Raw genomic sequence first — 20363 nt, forward strand, 5'->3', positions numbered from 1 at the left:
CTAGAAGTCAAAGACATGCCAGGAACAAACTCAGATCGTGAGTTGGGATGCCTCTATCCAGGGACATCCCTAGCTGAGTCACAGCACAAGCCCAGCATCTTGCTCCAGTTGGGAAACCTGGGCAGGAGCCCTCTGCAACTCCTGGCCTGTATGCCTGCTTCCCAGGACAGGTATACATTTCCTAAGATCCTGCAGTTCTTGCTGAAGGACATGGAGTGCTACAAAGTTATTCCTCATAGGGAGGGACTGAAATGTTCCCTTCTAACCCCCACCTCAATCTTGGTTCTGCCCCTGGGGCTACAAGACAATCTATGATCCCTCTTAATTGTCATCCTTCTTTTTGTCACTGAAGCTGCCACCACTGCCCATTCCTGGTCCTTAAGCAGTTCCTTCCTTATGCCTTTTATGATGTGCCCTGGAAGCCCCTCTGCCACCACCTGGGTCCTCACACCATGTGCTCCCCAAACTGCTGCCCTGAGCAGTGTGTGGCAGTCTTCTACACTTGATTTGGCTGGGCCAGAACACAGGACACTACTTCTGCTCCTTGATTTCTCTACACTGACCCTTGTCCCATAAAGTCTTTGGGACAGCTCCATCTCTAATCTACATCCTTAGATTACTTTCGGAGACTCAATAAAATGACTGTGCCATCTTATTTTGAAAAACTAAAAACTCCAGAGCTAAACAGGATCAAATGAAGACCAACCTGTATGTGCTTTAGTGCAACGACATAAACCTCATATTCCTTCTACAGCAAACTGCCTATCCAGATAATTTCACCATTTACTCCATCCAAACTATTAAAAAAATGCTTTTCAGAGACACTTTAAAAGTAAATATACAACTCTATATACATTAATTCACTTAAGACCATTTCTTAGAAGAAAAGTGCTTCAAAATTTGAGGCTATTAGCTTTTGGCAACTGTAAGCTGTTTATAGCAAAAATTCAGATCCAAGGGGTATGGTGATAATAATTTAAACTATTATACAAATATAAAAATTTCTGACTACAGAGTAAGTGGAGCTTCCTCTATGTGAAATTCAACACCAGCAGCAGGAAACAGGTGACAAATATTCTTTCTCCTTAAGTAAATTTTAAAATATTATCATCTTTTCGACTCAGTGACAGGAAAGACCAAGTCAAGGGTCAAAAATAGAATCCTAAAAAGTCACACTTTAAAAAGTTTAAAAAATAAAACATGGAAAAAGCCTATCCATTTTACTTACAGTTAAAATTTATAATGGTCATATAAAAAGTGAAGTACTAATTTAACAGATATATGACTATCAATAACATACCATAAAGATGAGATATAGTGAAAGTTTCTTGCGTAAGACATATTCACAAAATGCAGTTGCCTCTTTTTATTCAATTTTGTATAAAAAGAAAAGCTTTTCACCTCAATTTCAGATGCTATTTTACATAATCATCATCAAAGACATAATCACTTTGTATGGACATAAATGGCTTAACGTTTGTCCTTAAAACATATGTCTGTTCCAGGTGAGCTGTTTGACTCCTCCCTAGAAAACTCAAAAAACCTTGTACATCCTGAGCAAGCACATTAAGCACATTTATGCTGAAAGCAGGTATCAAAGGACCCAGGCACAGAGCCCCATAATCATTAGACACTACTTTAAAATAAGAAAAACGAAAGGTTAGAGTTCAGAGACAACCAGAGGGATATAATGGAATGGTCAATCAGAACCATGGTTTGTACCCAAGTTCCTTTACCCCCGACCAACCTGTGCATACCATACAAGCAGTCACTGAACCTTCCTACGATGGACAAGTCTGAGAGAGAACCAGTGACCTACGCTGTAAACTACAAAAATCCATTGTGTAAATAAACCGTGGCATGCTCCCCTCCCTATAGATTTCTTTTGTCACAGAAGAAAAAGAATGAAGGCAGAGTCACCATTCGTGCAAGTATGAGTTAAAGGTGTATAGAATTTTATGCTGAAAGAGTGTGCACTTGGCGGTTTTGAAAGTCTTCTACGAACTCAGGTTTCCACATTCTCCTTCTTCCTCCCTGATGCCCCTCGCTCCTCACCCCTCCAGAGCAGACACAGCTGCTGGCCTAGCTCTGTTGCCAAATGAGTTTGTATACAAGGTGAAACCGTTTGGCTATCCCAAAAGTAGAAACACACCATGCGATACAGATAAAACTGGTGTTGTTCTAACTCAGTGTAAGCCTGCCCCCCCCAACCCTCTAGTGCTCTGACCACTACCGAATGGCCACAGTACCCTTGTATTCTAGGTGAGGACACTGATCCCTGGCCAAGTTGAGGGACTTGTCCAGGGATATAACAGGTCAGTGGAAGGACCAAGACTGGACCAGGTCACCTGCTGGAACTGTACACTTCAACACTTCCTACCACACTACCAGAAAAGAGGAACAGAGGCAACACAAAAGTTAGTTAGCACAGTGTATTGCCAATGTCAGATTTTCTGTAGAGAGAAAATACGGTTTTAAGCTTCAAACAAGCACACTGGCTAAACCAGTGAAAACACTGAAAGGAACTTCTGCCCTTCATATATTGCGTTAAATATCACCTAGATTCTCCTTAAGCCAACAAATATTTGCATTCCCGCGACGCATCGCACTTTTTTCTTAAGTTGGTAGGTTGTTTTGACTTATGCTCAAGTATAGGTAAAAATTAGATCAAAATTCACATACTGTATATATTAACATTGTTTCTATCCAGAATTCATTTCTATACTACGCTGTGCTGTCAAATTCCTCAAGGGACCAGAAAGAAGATAAATCACCAAGAAGAAAAACCTTCTGAGTCTTTTCTTTAGCGCCCTTATTACATAGAAAAGTATCTCACTCAACAAAATAAGGCTGTCAAGCTCGGCTCACCCTAGATGCACACGTGCATAAGAGAAAAACAGATTCCTTCCGCTTAAGCTACCATCTTATAAAAGTCTCAAATCACTCATTAACTCTTCTATAAATTGCTTATATTAAAATGTTTTAGGAACTGGAATGGGAATTGCTCTGGTCCAGGAACATATTTTGAGAATAAAGGCCCCAAGGCAATTCAAATAGTTGAGAATCATCACACTAAAGTTGTTTCAATTTAACACACACATTTCATCAAACTGAAATGGTCAAATCTGCTTAAAAAAAAATTAGCTTCAAAACCATTTTACTTCTAAGGAAGGGTAGCAAAGCCCAAACAAGCACTGTGTACTGTGCAGAGGGCAGAGTGCCAGTCCTGGAGACCCAAGTTCAGGCCCTGGCTCCAACACTAGACCTAGACCATGTCCAAACCCCCAGTTCTGTTTTCTCACTCTAAAAATGATGTCAAGTCCCCAGTCCCAGAATAGCAGACATGGCACATGAGATCCACTGGCCACCCACCATCCACAGTGAGCGAGAATATGTGGCTGAAAGGGAGGCATGCTCCATGGAAAGCCCTTACTCTTGTCTCACGGCCCATGTGCAAAGGGAGGAACAGGAGGAAGAGAGAGCCACCTTTCTCAGGCCCCATTCTGGCCATCGCCATCTTGACAAACCACAATTCTACTCATGAACCATGCGGATCTAGTACCGGAGCAGAAAAGAGAAAATACAAAGTGAATTTGGGTTTCCCAGAGGAGACTGAGGATATCAAATCATTCTAAGTAAATACTTAAAACCACAAAGGTCTGGCCTCTTACAAACTGGGGTCAAACCCATCTACCAGGTACAATGTGGTTTGTACTGACTGTACAACTGTACTGGCACTGACAACCTCACAGCATGTGAAAAAGGTTTCCAAGAAGAAGCTGCAACTGACGTATTTAGAAATATCAAAATTTAAGTTAACAATGGCTAATAGTCTACATTATTTTCTCACCAAAGGAGTAAAATTGCCTTCGGGAAAAGTAGTTTAAAAATTCGTGATTCTATTCACACAATGGACATTCCTAATGTTAAATCAATGAGCAACCAATGTAGGCCTTATTTGGGGAAAAAAATCAGATAACTCTGGATTGCAGGAAAAAGTAGTTTAGTCTATGTCTCAAGACCATTCTTTCTCCAAATACACACCTTAAACTACAGTCAAGTTTCTGCCAAATCAAGTGGGCTGTCTCTAGCAGGTGTCCCCCAACTCAGCCCCAGTTCAAAGGCTGAGGCAGACTTCCAGATGTCTCTCCGTGGTCCAAAGATTTGCCAGTGAAGCCAAGGTTCTTCTCAGGCTAGTAGTTAGGTTCATAAGAAGGTTAGGAGTGATTCAGACCTCCCGTCCCTGCCCCCACCAGGCAAGTTTCTAGAAAAGATTTTCTTCTTTTTTGCTTGCTTGTTTGTTCTGAGAGCTGGGAGATTAGGATTCTAGTAGCATTTCCAGATGAACCCACTTCCCTATGGGTTTCCCACGCTCCTAAAAACGACAGCTCCTTGCCACAGAAAGTAGCAGAGAACACTTCACAACAGTCATGCATGCTGACCTACCTAGACCAAGACAGCCCATCGAGGAGCAAGGAGAGATTACTGAGTTTCTACTAGGTGTTTTCTGTCTATTAGCTTCCTTAAAAACTCCACACAGTCCTTAGAGATGAGCACTATGGTCCTCACTTGATAGACAGGAAAACTGAAGCTCAGACAGAGTCACAGACCCACCCAGGTCTCTAGGGCAGAGAAGCAGCCAGGACCCCACCAAGACCCTACTCCAGGTCAAGGAGCAGCCTGCAGGGAGGAAGCCAAAAACAGCAGCCCACAGGCAAAATATCCATCAGTGATCCAACGGAGATGTCCCACAACAAAATACTCACTTTACATAAATAAAAGAAAAGACCCCCTCCTAAAGAGTAAATCCAGGGACTAATGTCCATCTGGAGTACTTCTGGTGATGGGTCAGATGGGTCAAATGCTTGATTTCACCAGAACAAAATCTTTACCAACCCAAAGGATGTGATGGTTAACAATGAATCATACCAACGAGATGTGCATGCCCAGTGACAGGCTGCTGGGTAGGTCAAAAACAAAGATTAAAATTAGGAGCCAAATTTACAATATATATTATTTGTTAAGTGTGTTCTGACTACAAACACTAGTTAGGACAATTTTTCAGATACAGAAAGGTACACAGAAAAGTCCACCTGTAACCTGAATACAACACCCACTAGCAACAGTTTGGTGTAAGTCCCCATATCTTTCTGTTATGCCAATGAACTCTGTTAACACCAAACTAGGCAATTATTGACAATTTTGTAGCCTTTTAAACTTCACATTAGGCCAGAACCACTATGCCATTATTTTTTTTAGCACCATGAAGAAGGATGTATGATGATTTAGAGCTTTTCCTATCTGATTAGGACTGTTGATTGTTTTTTGGCTGGTATAAATGACAAGTGATGAACCCCCTTGTATATAGGTTTCCGCCAGCATTTCCTACAAAAGAAGGGACTATCAGGCCCTCTGTTCCATGCCTGCAGAGCAGGGTCTGAGAGTATGGGGGTGGTACAGAAGCAACAACCCGGGCACAGGACAAATCCACTTAGTCTCAAAGGACCGATGTTTGGCTTGTGTCGACAACATGATGAGACTTGCACAGAGAAGGAAAGCAGTCTTAGGTCATTTGCCTCCAGCACAGGTCCTCGCTACTGACCCAACAGAACAACTGGATAACAGTGACCAGAAGGCAGAATAGGCTAGAAATTTCAACACGTGAAGAATTTGTTGAGACACTGAGGTGGGTCTAACAGTGAAGGAATAAAGACAATGTACTTCTGGTACACGGGGTGGAGTGGAGAAAAGGACACAGAGAGGTGGTGGTCCACAGGGAGCCCTGCCTCAGCACAGGCAGGATGCCCACAGACCTGATGTGTGAGGAGATTGGGCAAGTGCTCCAATTTAACGGTTTTAGAGTAGGCCAAGCAGCAAGGCATCAGAATGTCCAGCATTCAACTGGCAATTGTAAATACATGTATATCTCCAAACTCAGCACCAAAAGTACCCTAAATACAGAACAAGTCAGACCAACGAAGGAATGGCTGTGTGTGGTTCTTTTGTCCTGCCTTACAGTCCAATCACATAGAACTACCAGGACTTAGGATTTCCTTTAGTAAGAAGTTCCCCTAAGGCAAGTAAAATTAGACTCTTGTTGCGCATATGTTTTCAGGAAGGACTTTTAAAAGTAATACAGAGCAGACCCTCTGGGCATAACACCACAGCCACGCACAGTGGGGTTACAACAATAAATATTGTGGTTATTATCTGAAAAAACGTGGCTTGGATCATGGCTAAATCTCTCTCCAGTATTCAATGTATATTATCCCATATAGATAAAAAATAAAGGAGGGAAGATTCAGAGTAATCTCTGCAACCAGAGCCAACCACCACTGTTATGGTCTGAATGTTTATGCCCTGACAAAACTGTTGAAACCGAAGCTTTGAGGTGATGGTGTTAGGATATGGGGCCTTTGAGATTAGTGCTCTTATAAGAGTGACCCCAGAAAAAACCCTTGCCTTAGTAAGGACACAGCCAGAAGGTGCTAAGTGGCCCCCATCACAAACCAAAGCTGCCTTGATCTTGGATTTCTCAGCCTCCAGAATTGTGAGAAATAAATTTGGTTTTTTTTTTTTTTATAAGCCACCTAGTCTCAGGTATTCTGCTACAGCAGCCCAAATCATAAATACTTAAAGTTAAATATAGATCTCTAGTTCCACTACGGCAGCAAAGTTCCCAGCCCCTAAGAGGTCCTCTTTCTCACCACAAAAAACCCTGAACAGAATACAATAAGCAGGCCCAGGAAAACTGGAAGGGGAAGAGAAGAATGGACTACAGGGGACCTCAGGACTTGGGGGATGATGGGTGGTGAGTTCCCTGGTTTCCTCATCTCCCGTGTATCCTGGACAAGGTGCTGCAGAAGCCTCCAACTGGGAATCTCCAACAGGCATAGAGAAAAGCTCCAAGGAAAGCGTATTCTCCCTGGCCAAAGGTCTGGGGACAAAGTGACCTAACAACAGAAAATCTTTTGACAGTGAGTGCCCTACTCCAGCCAAACAGCAACAGAGAAACCACAACACCCCAGCACCTACCCCACAGTGTCAGCATGGTTGAGTGGGGAGCTGATCTTCCTGCACAATCGCAGCCAGGTGAAGCAGGATTCGCCCTGGTTCCACCACCAGATGGTGTCAGCAGGCCGATCTCTCAGCCCCAGCCTGGCAGAAGCAGGCAGATGTGATCCTGCTGCCCTGTGGGAGCAATGTTGGCAGCTAACGTTCTCTGCTCAGTAGAAGCAGTTGATGCTTTAATTACCCTTCCAGGATAACATTAGTGGGGCCCAGCATCAAGTCAAGCTTCCACTCCCATTAAGCAGTGAGGAGGGTACAAGACGGGGTTACCTGACACTACACCACACATACACACCAACTGAACCAGGCAGTGCAAAACACAGTTCATGGACCCACTAGCTCTCCTTGCTCCAGCCTTGGGTGTCACTGGGTACCGAGTCTCCACCCCATCTGGCATTAAGGAGAATTCCCCCAACCTAGTATCAAAGACGGAGAACCAGGTGGTAGGAGGTAGGGGTGGCTGACATGCTGTTACACCTTTCTTCCCCTGGTGTCAGCAGGGAACAGAGGGAAGCTGAGTTTTCACCTTCACCCTGTAGAAACAAGGAAGTGTGAGGCACTCCTCCATGATTCTCCCTTCCAAGTGTCAGCAGTGGCCAAGGCAGCCAAGCTTATACCTCCAACAGACACAATGAAGCAGCATGCATCAGTGCACCACTTTTGCTGGGAAAACATTAGCAAGGCTGAGGAGGAATCTGAACTTCTACCTCAACCATCATAAGTAGGCAGAAATCTTAGAATTAAAAAATATAATTAAGTGTAATTTTTAAAACTCTCTAGGTGGGCTAGACAATAGAGTAGAAACAACAGAGAATACAGTCAGTGAACACGATGGCAGATCAATAGAACTTATTCATTCTGAAGAGACAAAACAGACTGTAGAAAAATGAACAGTCACAGTAACTTGAGGGACTAACAAAAGTATTAACATTCTTATCATCAAAGTTCTCACAGAAAGAGAGGAAGGAATTGGAAAAGAATCTGAAGACATGATGGCTGAAAACATCCCCGATGTGGCACAAACATAAAACCATAGATTCAAGATGTTGAGCAACCCACAAAAAGGATAAACCCAAATCAATCCGTGATGAGATACATCATAATTAAACTTATGAAAACTAAAAGACAAAGAAAAATTCTTGAAAGTACCCACAAAGAAATGACAACTTATCTGAGAATACCAGTTCAAATGACAGGGGATTTCTCATCTAAAACCATGGAGGCCAGAAGGAAGTGGCATGTTTTTCAAATGCTGGGGAAAAAAAACAAACTGTCACCTGTGAATTCTTATTTCAAGTGAAAATATCCTTCTGGAATGAGGGGGAAATGGAGACATTCTCAGAAGAAGAACTAAGATGATTTGTTGACGGCATTAAAGAATGAGTAAGAAAGTTCTGTGAACAAAAAGGAAATGATAAAAGAAAGACTAGTACTTTAGAAAGGAAAAACATCAGAATGGTAAAAACTGGAGCAAATATAATAGACTACCCTACTTCCATGAATTTCTTAAATCATATTTGATTGTTGAAGCAAAAATTACAACACCAGTTAATATGGTATTCAATGTATTCAGAGGAAATACTTATAAAGACAGTTATATTTGAAAAGTGGGACAGGTAAGAACACTTAAAGTAAGGTTTATACTCTACAGCTGAAGTCACAAAATGTTGATACCACTGATGCCAGTAGATTTATAATATATTATATACATATATTATAATACCTAGAACCACTAAGCAAACTACACAGAAAAATATATTAAAAAACTTCATAAGTCAGTCAAGATGGAATCCTTAAAAAGTACAAATAATCCACAGTAAGGTTAAAAAAATAGAAATAAATAAGAAGCAGAGAAAACTGAAAAAAGTAAAATAAAATGGCAGACTTATATAACTAGCTTAAGCGTATAGGGTCTTAAATACACCATTTCAAAGACAGAGTTACAGCAATCCCCTTGGGTCCCCTCCCACGGGGAGCTTTTCTGTCCTCTCAATAAATCCTGCTTTAAAACAACAACAGAGCCGGGCTTGGTGGCTCAGCCTGTAATCCCGCACCTTTGGGAGGCTGAGGTGAGTGGATTGCTTGAGCCTGCGGGTTCGAGACCCGCCTGGGCAGCGAGACCTCATCTCTACAATAAATCAAAAAATCAGCTGCGTGTGGTAGTGCATGCCTGTAATTCCGGGTACTTGGAAGACTAAGGCGGAAGGATAGCCGGAGCCCAGCAGGTCGAGGCTGCGGTGGCCAGGAGCGGCCACTGCACTCCAGTCTGGGCAACAGAGTGAGACTCCAACTCAAAATAAATAAATAAATAAATAAATAAAATAAAACAACAACAACAAAAACCAAAGATTTAGTAGAGTAAATGACACAATTTTATCTGATGATATGCTGTATAGAAAAACTTACTTCAAATACAACATATGTACGTTAAAAGTGAAAGGATAGGAAAAGATACATCATATAAACATTAATATAATACTATAATTTTTAAAAAGCAGAATTGGCTATATTAATATCAGAGATAAAGTAGATTCTTCACAGCAGCAATAAAAGGAATCAATTTATCCGGAAGACATCAATGTATAAGCACCCAACAGCAGCACTTCAAAAATACATGAAGCAAAATCTGAAAGAGCTGAAAGGAGAGACAGACAAATTCACTATTGTAGTTGGAGACTACTACCACACTCTCAGCAATTGATAGAACTATAAGACAGAAAAATCAGCAAGGACACAGATCTGAACAACACAATCACCCAATAAGATTCGAGAGACATATATATAAAATGAACACTCTACCCAACAGCAGCAGACACAGATTTTTTTTTTCAAGCATCCATAGACCATTCACCCAAATAAACCTATCCTGAGCTATAAAACAAACTTCAACACATTTAAAAGAAATGAAATCATACAGAGTATGTTTTTTCACCATAACGAAACCAAACAAGAAAACAGTTAAGACAGAAAACGAGCACTTCCACACAATTGGAAATAAAATATGCTTCTAAATAACCTAGGGTCAGTGAGGATGTCTCAAAGGAAATTTAAAAAAATACATAGATCTCAATGAAAATGAAATCACAATATGCCAAAACATGTGGGATGCAGCTAAAGCAGTGTTGAAAAGGAAATTTCTAGCACTAAATGTTGCTCACTTAAGAAAAGGGGAAAGGAATGGGGATTCATCACCTGACCTGTCAGTCGCTCAAGACATGGCTTCTGTTCAACTGACTCTGGAACTGTGTGAGGAGCTGCTGGATTCGACAATGCCCAACACCACAGCTTTTACTTTACTGACAAACAGCTGCTTGGTTTGTGGATGGCAGTTCCAAGGTGAACAGATAACACGTTGTCTGGAAGGTTCTACTCCTATTGAAGATGAGTCAAGAAAACTTTTTCTTTGAGCTATTTACAGCTTATAAGGATTGAGTAAAACGTATTTTTGTGAGCAAAATTTACCTCTCTCTCTACCTGAGTTCTCCAAAGCTTGGAAACTACGTATTTTATTGTATGGTAATATAGTTATTTGCATAAGTTCAGTAAAAATCTGTTTTATTTTGTAACAGGACACAATTGGAGATACTGGTTATTTTACCAAGGCACTGATTGGAATGGCACTTTTTTTTTTTTTTCCCCAGATATGACCAGAGTGCCTTGAAGAATTGAGGGTGACTTTACAGAGACAATAAAAATCCTCTTGGAAAGACTAGCCTAGTACCTTCTCTATATAGTTCCCTTATAAAGTCCTAGACCTTGAAGTGAAGAATATCACTTTCTGATAGGCCAGTAACCTCAAGATATTTTGGGACCTGGAGAAAAGAGGAATTCATCCAGTTTGCACAGGAATTACAACTACTGTCTGATGGCATAATTTTGGCTTGGTTTTATAGCCACAAGGCTTGGAAAAGTCTAAGATTTCTTATGAAAAGCTTTCCAGCAAAGCCAACTTTGCAGGAACAACAAAGTTTACATGGCCAATCACTACTCTTGCTGAACTTTATACAAATAATCAAGGCAAGTATAATGGGATTAAAACTTTTTGCAAATAAACTGGTCCTTTGTAGAAATGAGGAAACTGGAAAGAGAAAAATTATTTTTTCAGAAGAAAACTATAATACAACCATTATTAGATTCTAGCCCTAACCATTGTTTTTGAGTTTTTATGATTTGCTTAAAATTCAAACTGAATCCTGAATTATTTTCTGGCTACAAGAAGTCTCTAAAGAAGAGCCAACTTTTAATTTTCTTCATGTTCTTTTTAATTGCAATCCTTGTGTGCATATTAATGTCATTTATCTAGCATTGTTTGTCTTCTGAGAAAACCAAAATCATGGTATTTTGGAGACTAGAAATGTTTCAACAAAGCCTGCGAATGTCCCTCATGTGGAATCCCATTGAACCTTCTGTTATCCATTCCAATGCACCGCTGCTAAAGCAGTGCTAAAGCTATACAGCATCAAGTAAATCCCATGAAAGGCTCAGGGATCACTGCAGAAGAGGAGGGTGCCTGAGACTGTAAGAACCAGATTAGGAGGTCAGAGTGTAGACGCTAAAGCAACTTCATCTAGGATGCTAATCTGCCATGTTGACTAGTGATTCATTCCAGTTCTAAGAAAGACTCTAAGATTTCTATTTTATTTACTGTTCCTTGTTGTAAGAGCATGTACTTACCAAAAATCCTGTCCCTAGGTCAAAACAATCTTGATGCTATTATACTTACCATAAATCCTGCCCTTAAGCAATTGTCCTGCTCCTTCCTTTTGAAGCAGGAATACCCGTTCCTTATGGTATATAAACCCTGGGGGTGGGGGTAACTGCCAATGTACTGGTATACCATCTCATCTTGAAACTGCCCAAGACATGGCTTCTGTTTGTAAGACCCTATTAAATGTTTCTAAGGAAAAAAAAAGAGGGACAGTCTCAAAACACTATTCTAAGTTTTCTAAGTTCCTATCTCAAGAAACTTGGAAAAGAACATAATAAGCTGAAATCAATCAAAAAAATTAATAAACAAAATTTAAAATAGGAAAATAGAGAAAAAAAATCAATACAGCTGGGCTTGGTAGCTCAGCCTGTAATCCCGCGCTTTGGGAGGCTGAGGTGAGTGAATTGCCTGAGCCCACGGGTTTGAGACCCACCTGGGCAACTTGGCGAGACCTCATCTCTACAATAAATCAAAAAATTAGCCGGACATGGTAGCATGCGCCTGTAGTTCCAGCTACTTGGAAGACTGAGGTGAAAGGATCACCGGAGCCCAGTAGGTTGAGGCTGGAGTGGCCGGGAGCGTGCCACTGCACTCCAGTCTGGGCAACAGAGTGAGACTCCAACTCAAAAAAAAAAAAAAAAAAAAAAAAAAAATCAATACAACTGGTCAACTTCTAAAAAGACTGACAGAAATAAAACAAGAAAACACAAATTACCAATATCAGAAATGCAGCAGGAGCTATCACAACAGATCCTGCAGCCACTAAAAAGGGTAATAAGGGTATTTTTCACCTTATAAATACGTCCCCCTCATTCCAGAAAGAAATCCTTAGAAGAATAGACTCATTCCTCAAAAGCCATCAACTACCAAAACCCAATCAAGATGAAACAGACAACATGAATAATCCTGTAAACACTAAAAAATTAACTTTTAATCTAAAAACAATCCCCCCACCAATCTTCTGGCTTAGAGGGGTTCACTACAGAATTCTACCAAATGTTTAAAGAAGAGTCAATACCAATTTTAAACAATCTCTTTCGGAAAATAAAAGATGAGAAAATCCTTCTCAACTCATTGTTAAGAATGAGTTTATGTAAAAATCAGAATTTCAGAAGAAGACAACAGATACCTCTCAAGAACTTAGGTTAAAAAAAAAAAAATCTAAATAAAATATCAGCAAATTCAATCCAGCAGTGAATAAAAAGATTTACAGATCCTGTCCAAGTAGGTTTTATTCCAGGCATGCAAAAAAAGATTTGACACTGCAAATCAATCTAGTATACTGTACAAACAGGCTAACATAAATAAAATCATACAAACTGATACAGAAGAAACAATTTATAAAATCCAACACTCATCCATACATGACAAAAACTCTGAGCATTCTCCAAGGAATAAAGGTAAAACTTTCTCATCTTTTTAAAAGGCATCTATAAAATACTTACAGTTAACATCATATTGAGTGATTAAAGACAGAAAGCTTTTCTCCTTATGCAAGATTGGGAACAAGGTGTGGATGTCTGTTCTTACCATTCTTAATCAATCTAAGTACTAGACGTTCTAGCTGATGCAGTAGGGCAAAACAAATAAATGCACACAGATCAGAAAGAAGAAATAAAACTGTCCCTACTTGCACATTACATGACTACATAGATCCCCTAAAAAATCTACAAAAACACTCCTAGAATTAATGAGTTCAACAAAGCTGCAGAATATAGGATCAACACACAAAGTCAATTATATGTCTATATATTAAATTAACACATGAAAACAAAGTAAAAATATAAGACCTTTACTCTTCCCTAAGTGGCATCTGTGCTCTGCCAGAACCTGCAAACAATCCAATGTCCTTCAGCAGGTGAATGGTTACAAAAATTGTGGTACATCTATGCTATAGAATACTACTCAGCAAAACAAGGAACTACTGCTACACATCTTGGATGGATCTCAAGGGAATTATGCTGAGTAAAAAAAATGCCCATTTCTAAAGGTTACATATGATATAACTCTATTTATAGAATATAAGTACTTGAAATGGAAGAAGTACAGGTATGCAGATGAATTTAGTGGCTTTAAGAGGTTGGGAAGAGGGAGGAAGGTGGTTGTGGCACAAAAGAATATCATGAGAAATCCTTGTGATGGAGCCATTCTGTATCTTAACTGTGGTGGCAGCCACACAAATCTACACATTTGAGGAAACTGAATAGAACTAAATATACATTCACAGACACACAAAAAGGAGTACCTGTGAAACTAAAGAAATCTGAATAAGGTGGACAAATTCTGTCAGTGTCATCTGTTGGTTGTGACAGTGTACTACAGTTATACAAGATGTTACCACTGAATATGCTATTTGCCATAGAGGCTGCACCATCTTACATTCCCACCAACATAAAAGATACATACCATTTATTTGTATTATTTCTTACAAATGCATGTGAATCTATAATTATTTTAAAATAAAAAGTTTAGGAAATAGATACAAAATCTGAAACTGGACAACTATCAATTGTTAAATTTCGTTTGGAACCAATAATAACAATATCCTTCTCTTTTGTCACTTTCTATCCCCTCTCAGGACCTAAAAAGTGTCAAACAAGTAACTGTGGGGCTACAGGGGCAGAGCTGGGTCACCCTCAAAGATGCCTCTATTGTAAGGCTCCAGGCAGTCCTGAGGTGCTGAGAAACCAAGGCATGCCACTATCTACTTTTTTGAAGCCCAAATAAATCATGAAGTTTAAAGAAGTAAAACAAAACTTCGTATTTGCCTGGAGAATATAGCTGATTATAAAGCTCATTTAAGATGCTCACAAGATTCAGTTAATTCCTTTCATACTTCTAAGTCAACAAAACAACCCAAGGAGTAAGTTCCATGGAAACGATATGTCCCAATTGGGAGGAGTAAGGTCTTGCTTGCTAGAATACCACTGCATACTCCGGCTCCTCCTTCTGCGAGCCCAGACTGTCCAGATGAAATACCACTAGCTACAGATCTAATTTTACATCTGTCTAGTAGTCATGCTTTAAAAGGTTAAAAGAAACAGGGAAAATTAACATTAAAAATACATTTTATTTAATCACCAAGCATATGAAAAGATGCTCAATACCACTTTTTAGGTAAATACAAATAAAAATCACAATGAAATATTACCTCATATCCATTAGGATGAATGCTAAAAGAACAAAACACAAACCAACAAAAACAGAAAATAGCAAGTGGTGGTAAGGATATGAAGAACTGTGTACTGTTGGTGGGAATGTAAGATGGTGCAGCCTCTATGGCAAATAGCATGATGCTTCCTCAAAAAATTAAAAATAGAATCCCACTTCTAAGCATATATCCAAAAAAATTCAAAGCAGAATTCCCAAAATATATTTGCATACCCAGGTTTATAACAGTACTATTCACAGTAGCCAAAAGGAGGAAGCAAACCAAGTGTCCATTGATGGGTGAATGATAAACAAAATGTGTTATGAACATACGCTGGAACAACCTTTAGCCTTAAACAGGAAGGAAATTTTGACATGCCACAAGATGAATGAACCTTGAGGATGTCATGCTAAGTGAAATAAGTCAGTCACAAAAGGACAAACACTGTTATGATTCCACTTATATGAGGTGCCCAAAGTAGTCAAATTCACAGACGGAAAGTAGAATGGTGAATGTCAGAGGATAGGAAGAGGGAGAAATAGGGAGGTGTTTATGGGTACAGGGTTTCAGTTTTATAAGATGAAAAGTTCTGGAGCGTAGCTGCACAAGTGTGAAGTACTTAACACTAGTAAACTGTACACTTAGAAATAAATAACTAAGATGGTAAGTTTTATGCTTTTTAACCACAATAAAAAAATTCATATTTTATTTAGCCCATATATTCAAAATATTATCATCCCAACAGATAATCCATATGAAACAACTAAGATATTACATTCTTTTTTAATGTACTAAAAAATTCACTCAAAATCCATTGTGTGCTGATAGTGACAACAGAAGTCAATTCAGAGAGCTCAATGCATGTGTGGCTTCCCTGCTGGACACTACTGAGCTAGATTTTACCTGTCACCCCATGTGGTAAATCTTACAGGCTATTTAAAACTATCTGGGGTAGGAGGCAGGGTAGGGCGGGAGTCAGGGTCTTTTCATTGCTCCCTGCCTTTTTTGCAATTGTATTCCTCCTTCTTCTTAGAAAGGCTGATAGGCAGAACTGGACTGATTTCCAAGGTCTCCTGGGCTTCTGCTCTTTCTCAGGCACTCACTAGGATCTGCAGAACATCGTGTCTCCCTCCAGGGAGCTCAAATACCAGCTACAAGAGGAGTACCCACAAGACACTAAGGGGTACAATGAAGAAAGAGGTTAACTCCTACACATGAACTCTGATGTGCCAGGAAATGAGTACAACACTTAGGACATTTACTGACAAGACACAAAAGAGTCACCAATAACCAGCATTCATCCAAATCCTGACCTTTCTCAACTCTTATTTCCAACTACACTGACTACACTTCAGAGTAAGAATTTGTACAGGACTGAATACACAATTTGCTTTAGAAACACATATAGCATTAACACTGGAAAAGGCACCCAGTAAACCCACAAACATTGGTGATTTTTATTAAAAAATCAGTTGTTCACCGACTAAGAAATCATATGTCAAGTGAATCCTCCCAGATGGTAAGGAGACTAAAATTGAGGAAAAGTGTAGAAACGATATCCATCTCCTCACAGGTAAATATAATATATTCTTTGAACATGTCTTCAGAAAAATCAGAGACATGAAGGAAAACAAAGATATTATGAACATAAACACCTACCCGCTATACATTTCACATAAGACTTTACTTTCTCATAAGAACAAAGATGCAAGAACAGAACTTCAAGACACACTCTTCTCTACCCAAAGCTGCTGAGCAAAAAATTACTTTGTGGCTGAAGGAGCCCCTGGCTAAGAAAAACCTCTTTATAACCTCTTATTTGTGTTCCACTGGTTCAAACCAAGCATAAAGACTTCTTTGTGAAAAATGTATTTTGCAATAAATTATCAAAAGTTCAATTGAAGATCTGAATGCATACAGTTGAGTAAGGAATACTAAACAAAGCTAAAAAGATAAGGGAACCACTTATCAACTCAGCATATTTCTGAGTGGTCTTTGGGCACTGAGCTAAGATTGTAAAGAATGACCAGAGAAAAAAGTTAGTCATGGACTACAAAAAAAGCCACTGCACTCCAGTCTGGGCAACAGAGTGAGACTCCAACTCAAAAAAATAAAAACAAAACAAAACACAAAACTGTGCATTTTATGCTTCAATTTAACAGACTCACATCCAGCTAAGTCCTCTCCTCCCACTAGTAATCCCCTCCTCTCCCAGTCCCAACTTAACCTTTTCCATTTCCCAAGAACTGAGTACTGAAGACTTACCTTAGTACATTAACTTCAAACACACTCCTTGTAATTTCTCATTTAATCCTATGTATTAAGCGCTAAGCTATCATACCAAACTACTGAAATGTAGTTAATACTATAAAATTACACCTCAAGATCCATTGCTTTCCTTCACTAGTATAACCATTAACTTGGCTTAGTAATTGAGATTGTAATCTTTAAAGCTATACATCTGTCATCTCAAGTAACAGTGCTTACCTTATAATTATCTTGTTAAATGGTATGTGCCACCTAAGAATGTATTCACACCAGTCTTTACATTAAAATACCCTAACTCACCCACTATTCCTAGTTCCAGGAAAGAAGAAACGATTCCATGCATTAAGCCATCACCTGCTGAAACTGATGCATATAGGTCTGCAGTGAAAAACTGTAATAGCTTCCAGAGGGTACTTAAATATACACTTTTAAAGTATACACCACCATTGAGCCCTGTTAATTCATTTAGTAAGCAAGAATGCTGTAGGTTCATATATATGGAAATATACCTGGAACCTTTTTCCTGGGTAGAACAGTTACAACCACCAAGAACGCCCATTTGCCTAAAAAGTGGCCCTTAAAAAGTATCTCCTAACATTCAGTAGAAGACACGCAGACAACATGCGTAGCTGCTGGTATTTTGCCACCATTTCCCAGGTGTGCCAAACCTCAGACAAGTGACCACCCCTCTGAGGATCTTTCCAACTCTATAATATGTAGAAGGGCCTGCCCAATTTACCTCAGTGAAGGTTATGAAGACAAAGTAAGATATTTACAAATGCAACATAAAGAAGACGTACAAATGTCACTGTGCACCAGAATTCAACTGTCTAGTTAGGTGAATTTTACTTAGCCTTCAGTCTTAAAAAATGCAATCTAACTTTTAACAGAATCTATCCTAGATTTCCGAATCAATAACTCTACCAATTTCCTGATATCTCAATTATATCCAGAACTATAAATACTCAGTTACATGTTGGTGGCTCACAGATCAAATCAAGCCTGCAGATGTTTGTTGGGGTTGGACAGTGTTTTCAAAGACCTATGTTATGTGCCAACGTTGAAACAGGACATTTAGCATCAAAATCTGCATTGCTGGGTTATCTTGCAATTAAAAGAAAGCCTGTCACTCTTAGACCACATGCCCTCACAGCCACAGTTAGGAGCGTCCCTAGCATAGAGGGGGCAAATACTCTCCAATTTGCTAGTCTTTACCTGGTCAATTCCCACCGTGATTTCACTACAGGCCTCTCTGGGTATTTATGTTTGCCCTCTTAGTTCAGACGCTAAAACTTCCTTTAATGCCTGAAATAAAAACCTACAACTTGATCTGACTAGTACTATGTCCAAACCCTCTGAGCAAAAACGTCAAAGAAGAATTCAAGCAGAAAACAAACCATTTTCATGGTTCTATGTTGGTACTGTTTGTATGAACTAGTTCATTTTCTTAAAATGTCATTTTCAAAAGTGGTTAACTTGTCTCTTTCTTCACACTTTTGGTTAGGTTACTAAACTGTTTTCTGTGACTGACCAGGTCCCTTTAAAGCAATGTCATTAGTATGTAAAACTTGGTGGTTAAAACAACATGCCAGGGCTCTACACTTTGGCATAAGGAAGGCAGCTAAGCTTCAAGCCCTACTGCCCCGAAGGCTAATATCTGGATTTCAAAACTCATCGTGGCTACAAAACTTAACATATTTTAAAATGCTAGTTTGACATTTTATTTGCCACATCTCAATATGGAATAAATTAGGGGATTTCAAACAGAAGCTTTAAAAACTACACACAGCCTTTAAACAGATATTCAAACAGCCACACGTCAACTGCCTCTTATTCCGGCATTGCTTACCCATTGCACTGAGATAGTGGTTGAAGGCCTGGCAGGGAGGACTTGGGGTTTGTGTTGATTTGTCACAACTCATGGGTGCTGGGCTCCTGTCTGTGTCAAAAGAGAAATACCCACTGGAGGATCGAGACAGCAGGGAGGATCTTCTCACAAAGATGAAAAGCGGGGATCTGGTAGCAAAAGGGCCAGGGCTGGCCGGTGGGGCCAGTGGGCCCTGAGGGCTGCCGTGGGGGCAGCGGTCCCCTTCGCCTCCGGGACTGCCTTCAGGATTACCTTGCGGCTCTGTCTGTAGGGAGGTAGGGGCCCCAGGCCTGAGTTGGGGAGGCCTCTCGGCAGGCTGCAATTGTCCCCCTTCTCGGTCACACTCAGAACTTACAACGGAAGGTTGCTTTGCCATTTGGTCTTTTTTTCTGCAAGTAAAATAAAAAGGAAAACTAAGATGACGTTAAGCAAAATAATAACTCACCCAATAAATAGATTAGCTAACGTTCACCTATTCATCAACGAAGGCATGGCTATCTTTTTCGGTGGAGGGTGGAACTAAACTTCATACCACCAAAAACACAGTAACGGTGTCAACTGTTTGTGAAGCCGGGGCTCTTACACACGAGCACGCACACACGCACGCTGTGGGAGAAGCAGCTCGTGTGAAGTCTATTCGCATGTGTTCGTTGCCCAGGGCAGACTTGAGTAAGTCAGAAGGTCCCAGCGGGCTCTGATTTCCCCGAGATCAGTCGCTGCGCTGGAGCACAGGAGAGGGCCCAGATGCAGCGATTGCAGGCGGCTGGCCGCGTTCCCTGCTCCGGCCCCATTGTTTGCCGAAAATGCTGAGGGCAGCAAGTCTGGGGAAGGTTTGGCAGCGGCCGTCAGTCGTAGTAAGTGCGTCACAATAGAGTTTGTAACTCAGAGCACGGCTCGGCCCGGTCACTCGGGCGCTCTCGGCCCGCGGGGCCTCCCTCCCGCCCCCAAGCCGCGCTCAGCCCCGAACCCGACAGGACTTCCCCGAGGGGCAGCCGCACTGCGAGGCGGACACCTCCGAACGGGGGCCTTCAAAGCCATGCCCCGGCACCCCTGCAAAGTCCACAAGCAGCCCCGCACGCGAGGCGACCCCGCTGCGCGCCTCCTTGGCGCCAAAGAGCCTTCCCCTGGGAAGACAACCACGCCGAACTCACGTCCGCCTCTTCCCCTCCGAGCGCAGCGTCCGGGCCCGGGCCCCGCGGCGTCCAGCCCGCGCCCTGAGCCGACCCGGTGCCCTCCGACCGTCCCCGCGAAGGCGGCGCGGGAGACAAAGCCCGGGGCTCGCGTTCAGAGCTCCCAGG

The 20363-nt window shown here is 40.8% G+C and overlaps 1 protein-coding gene across 4 annotated transcripts in view; it reads right to left on the minus strand.

Annotated features, from left to right (window-relative positions):
- BCL2L11 (BCL2 like 11) overlaps positions 1 to 19452 on the minus strand; it is a 39682-nt gene extending 20230 nt beyond the window's left edge. For 2 of the 4 annotated variants that reach the window (XM_008053185.1, XM_008053189.1), the window contains exon 1: positions 19318 to 19441. In XM_008053185.1, coding sequence (XP_008051376.1) covers positions 19318 to 19441 — 124 coding nt within the window. Of the gene's footprint in view, positions 1 to 19047 lie in introns of all 4 variants that reach the window. The other 2 variants (XM_008053178.1, XM_008053174.2) reach the window with 2 other exon arrangements.
- Positions 19453 to 20363: the final 911 nt, after the last annotated feature.

The sequence above is a fragment of the Carlito syrichta genome, unplaced genomic scaffold, assembly GCF_000164805.1.
Source record: "Carlito syrichta isolate Samal-C Ts95f unplaced genomic scaffold, Tarsius_syrichta-2.0.1 Scaffold73636, whole genome shotgun sequence".
Lineage (NCBI taxonomy): Eukaryota > Metazoa > Chordata > Mammalia > Primates > Tarsiidae > Carlito > Carlito syrichta.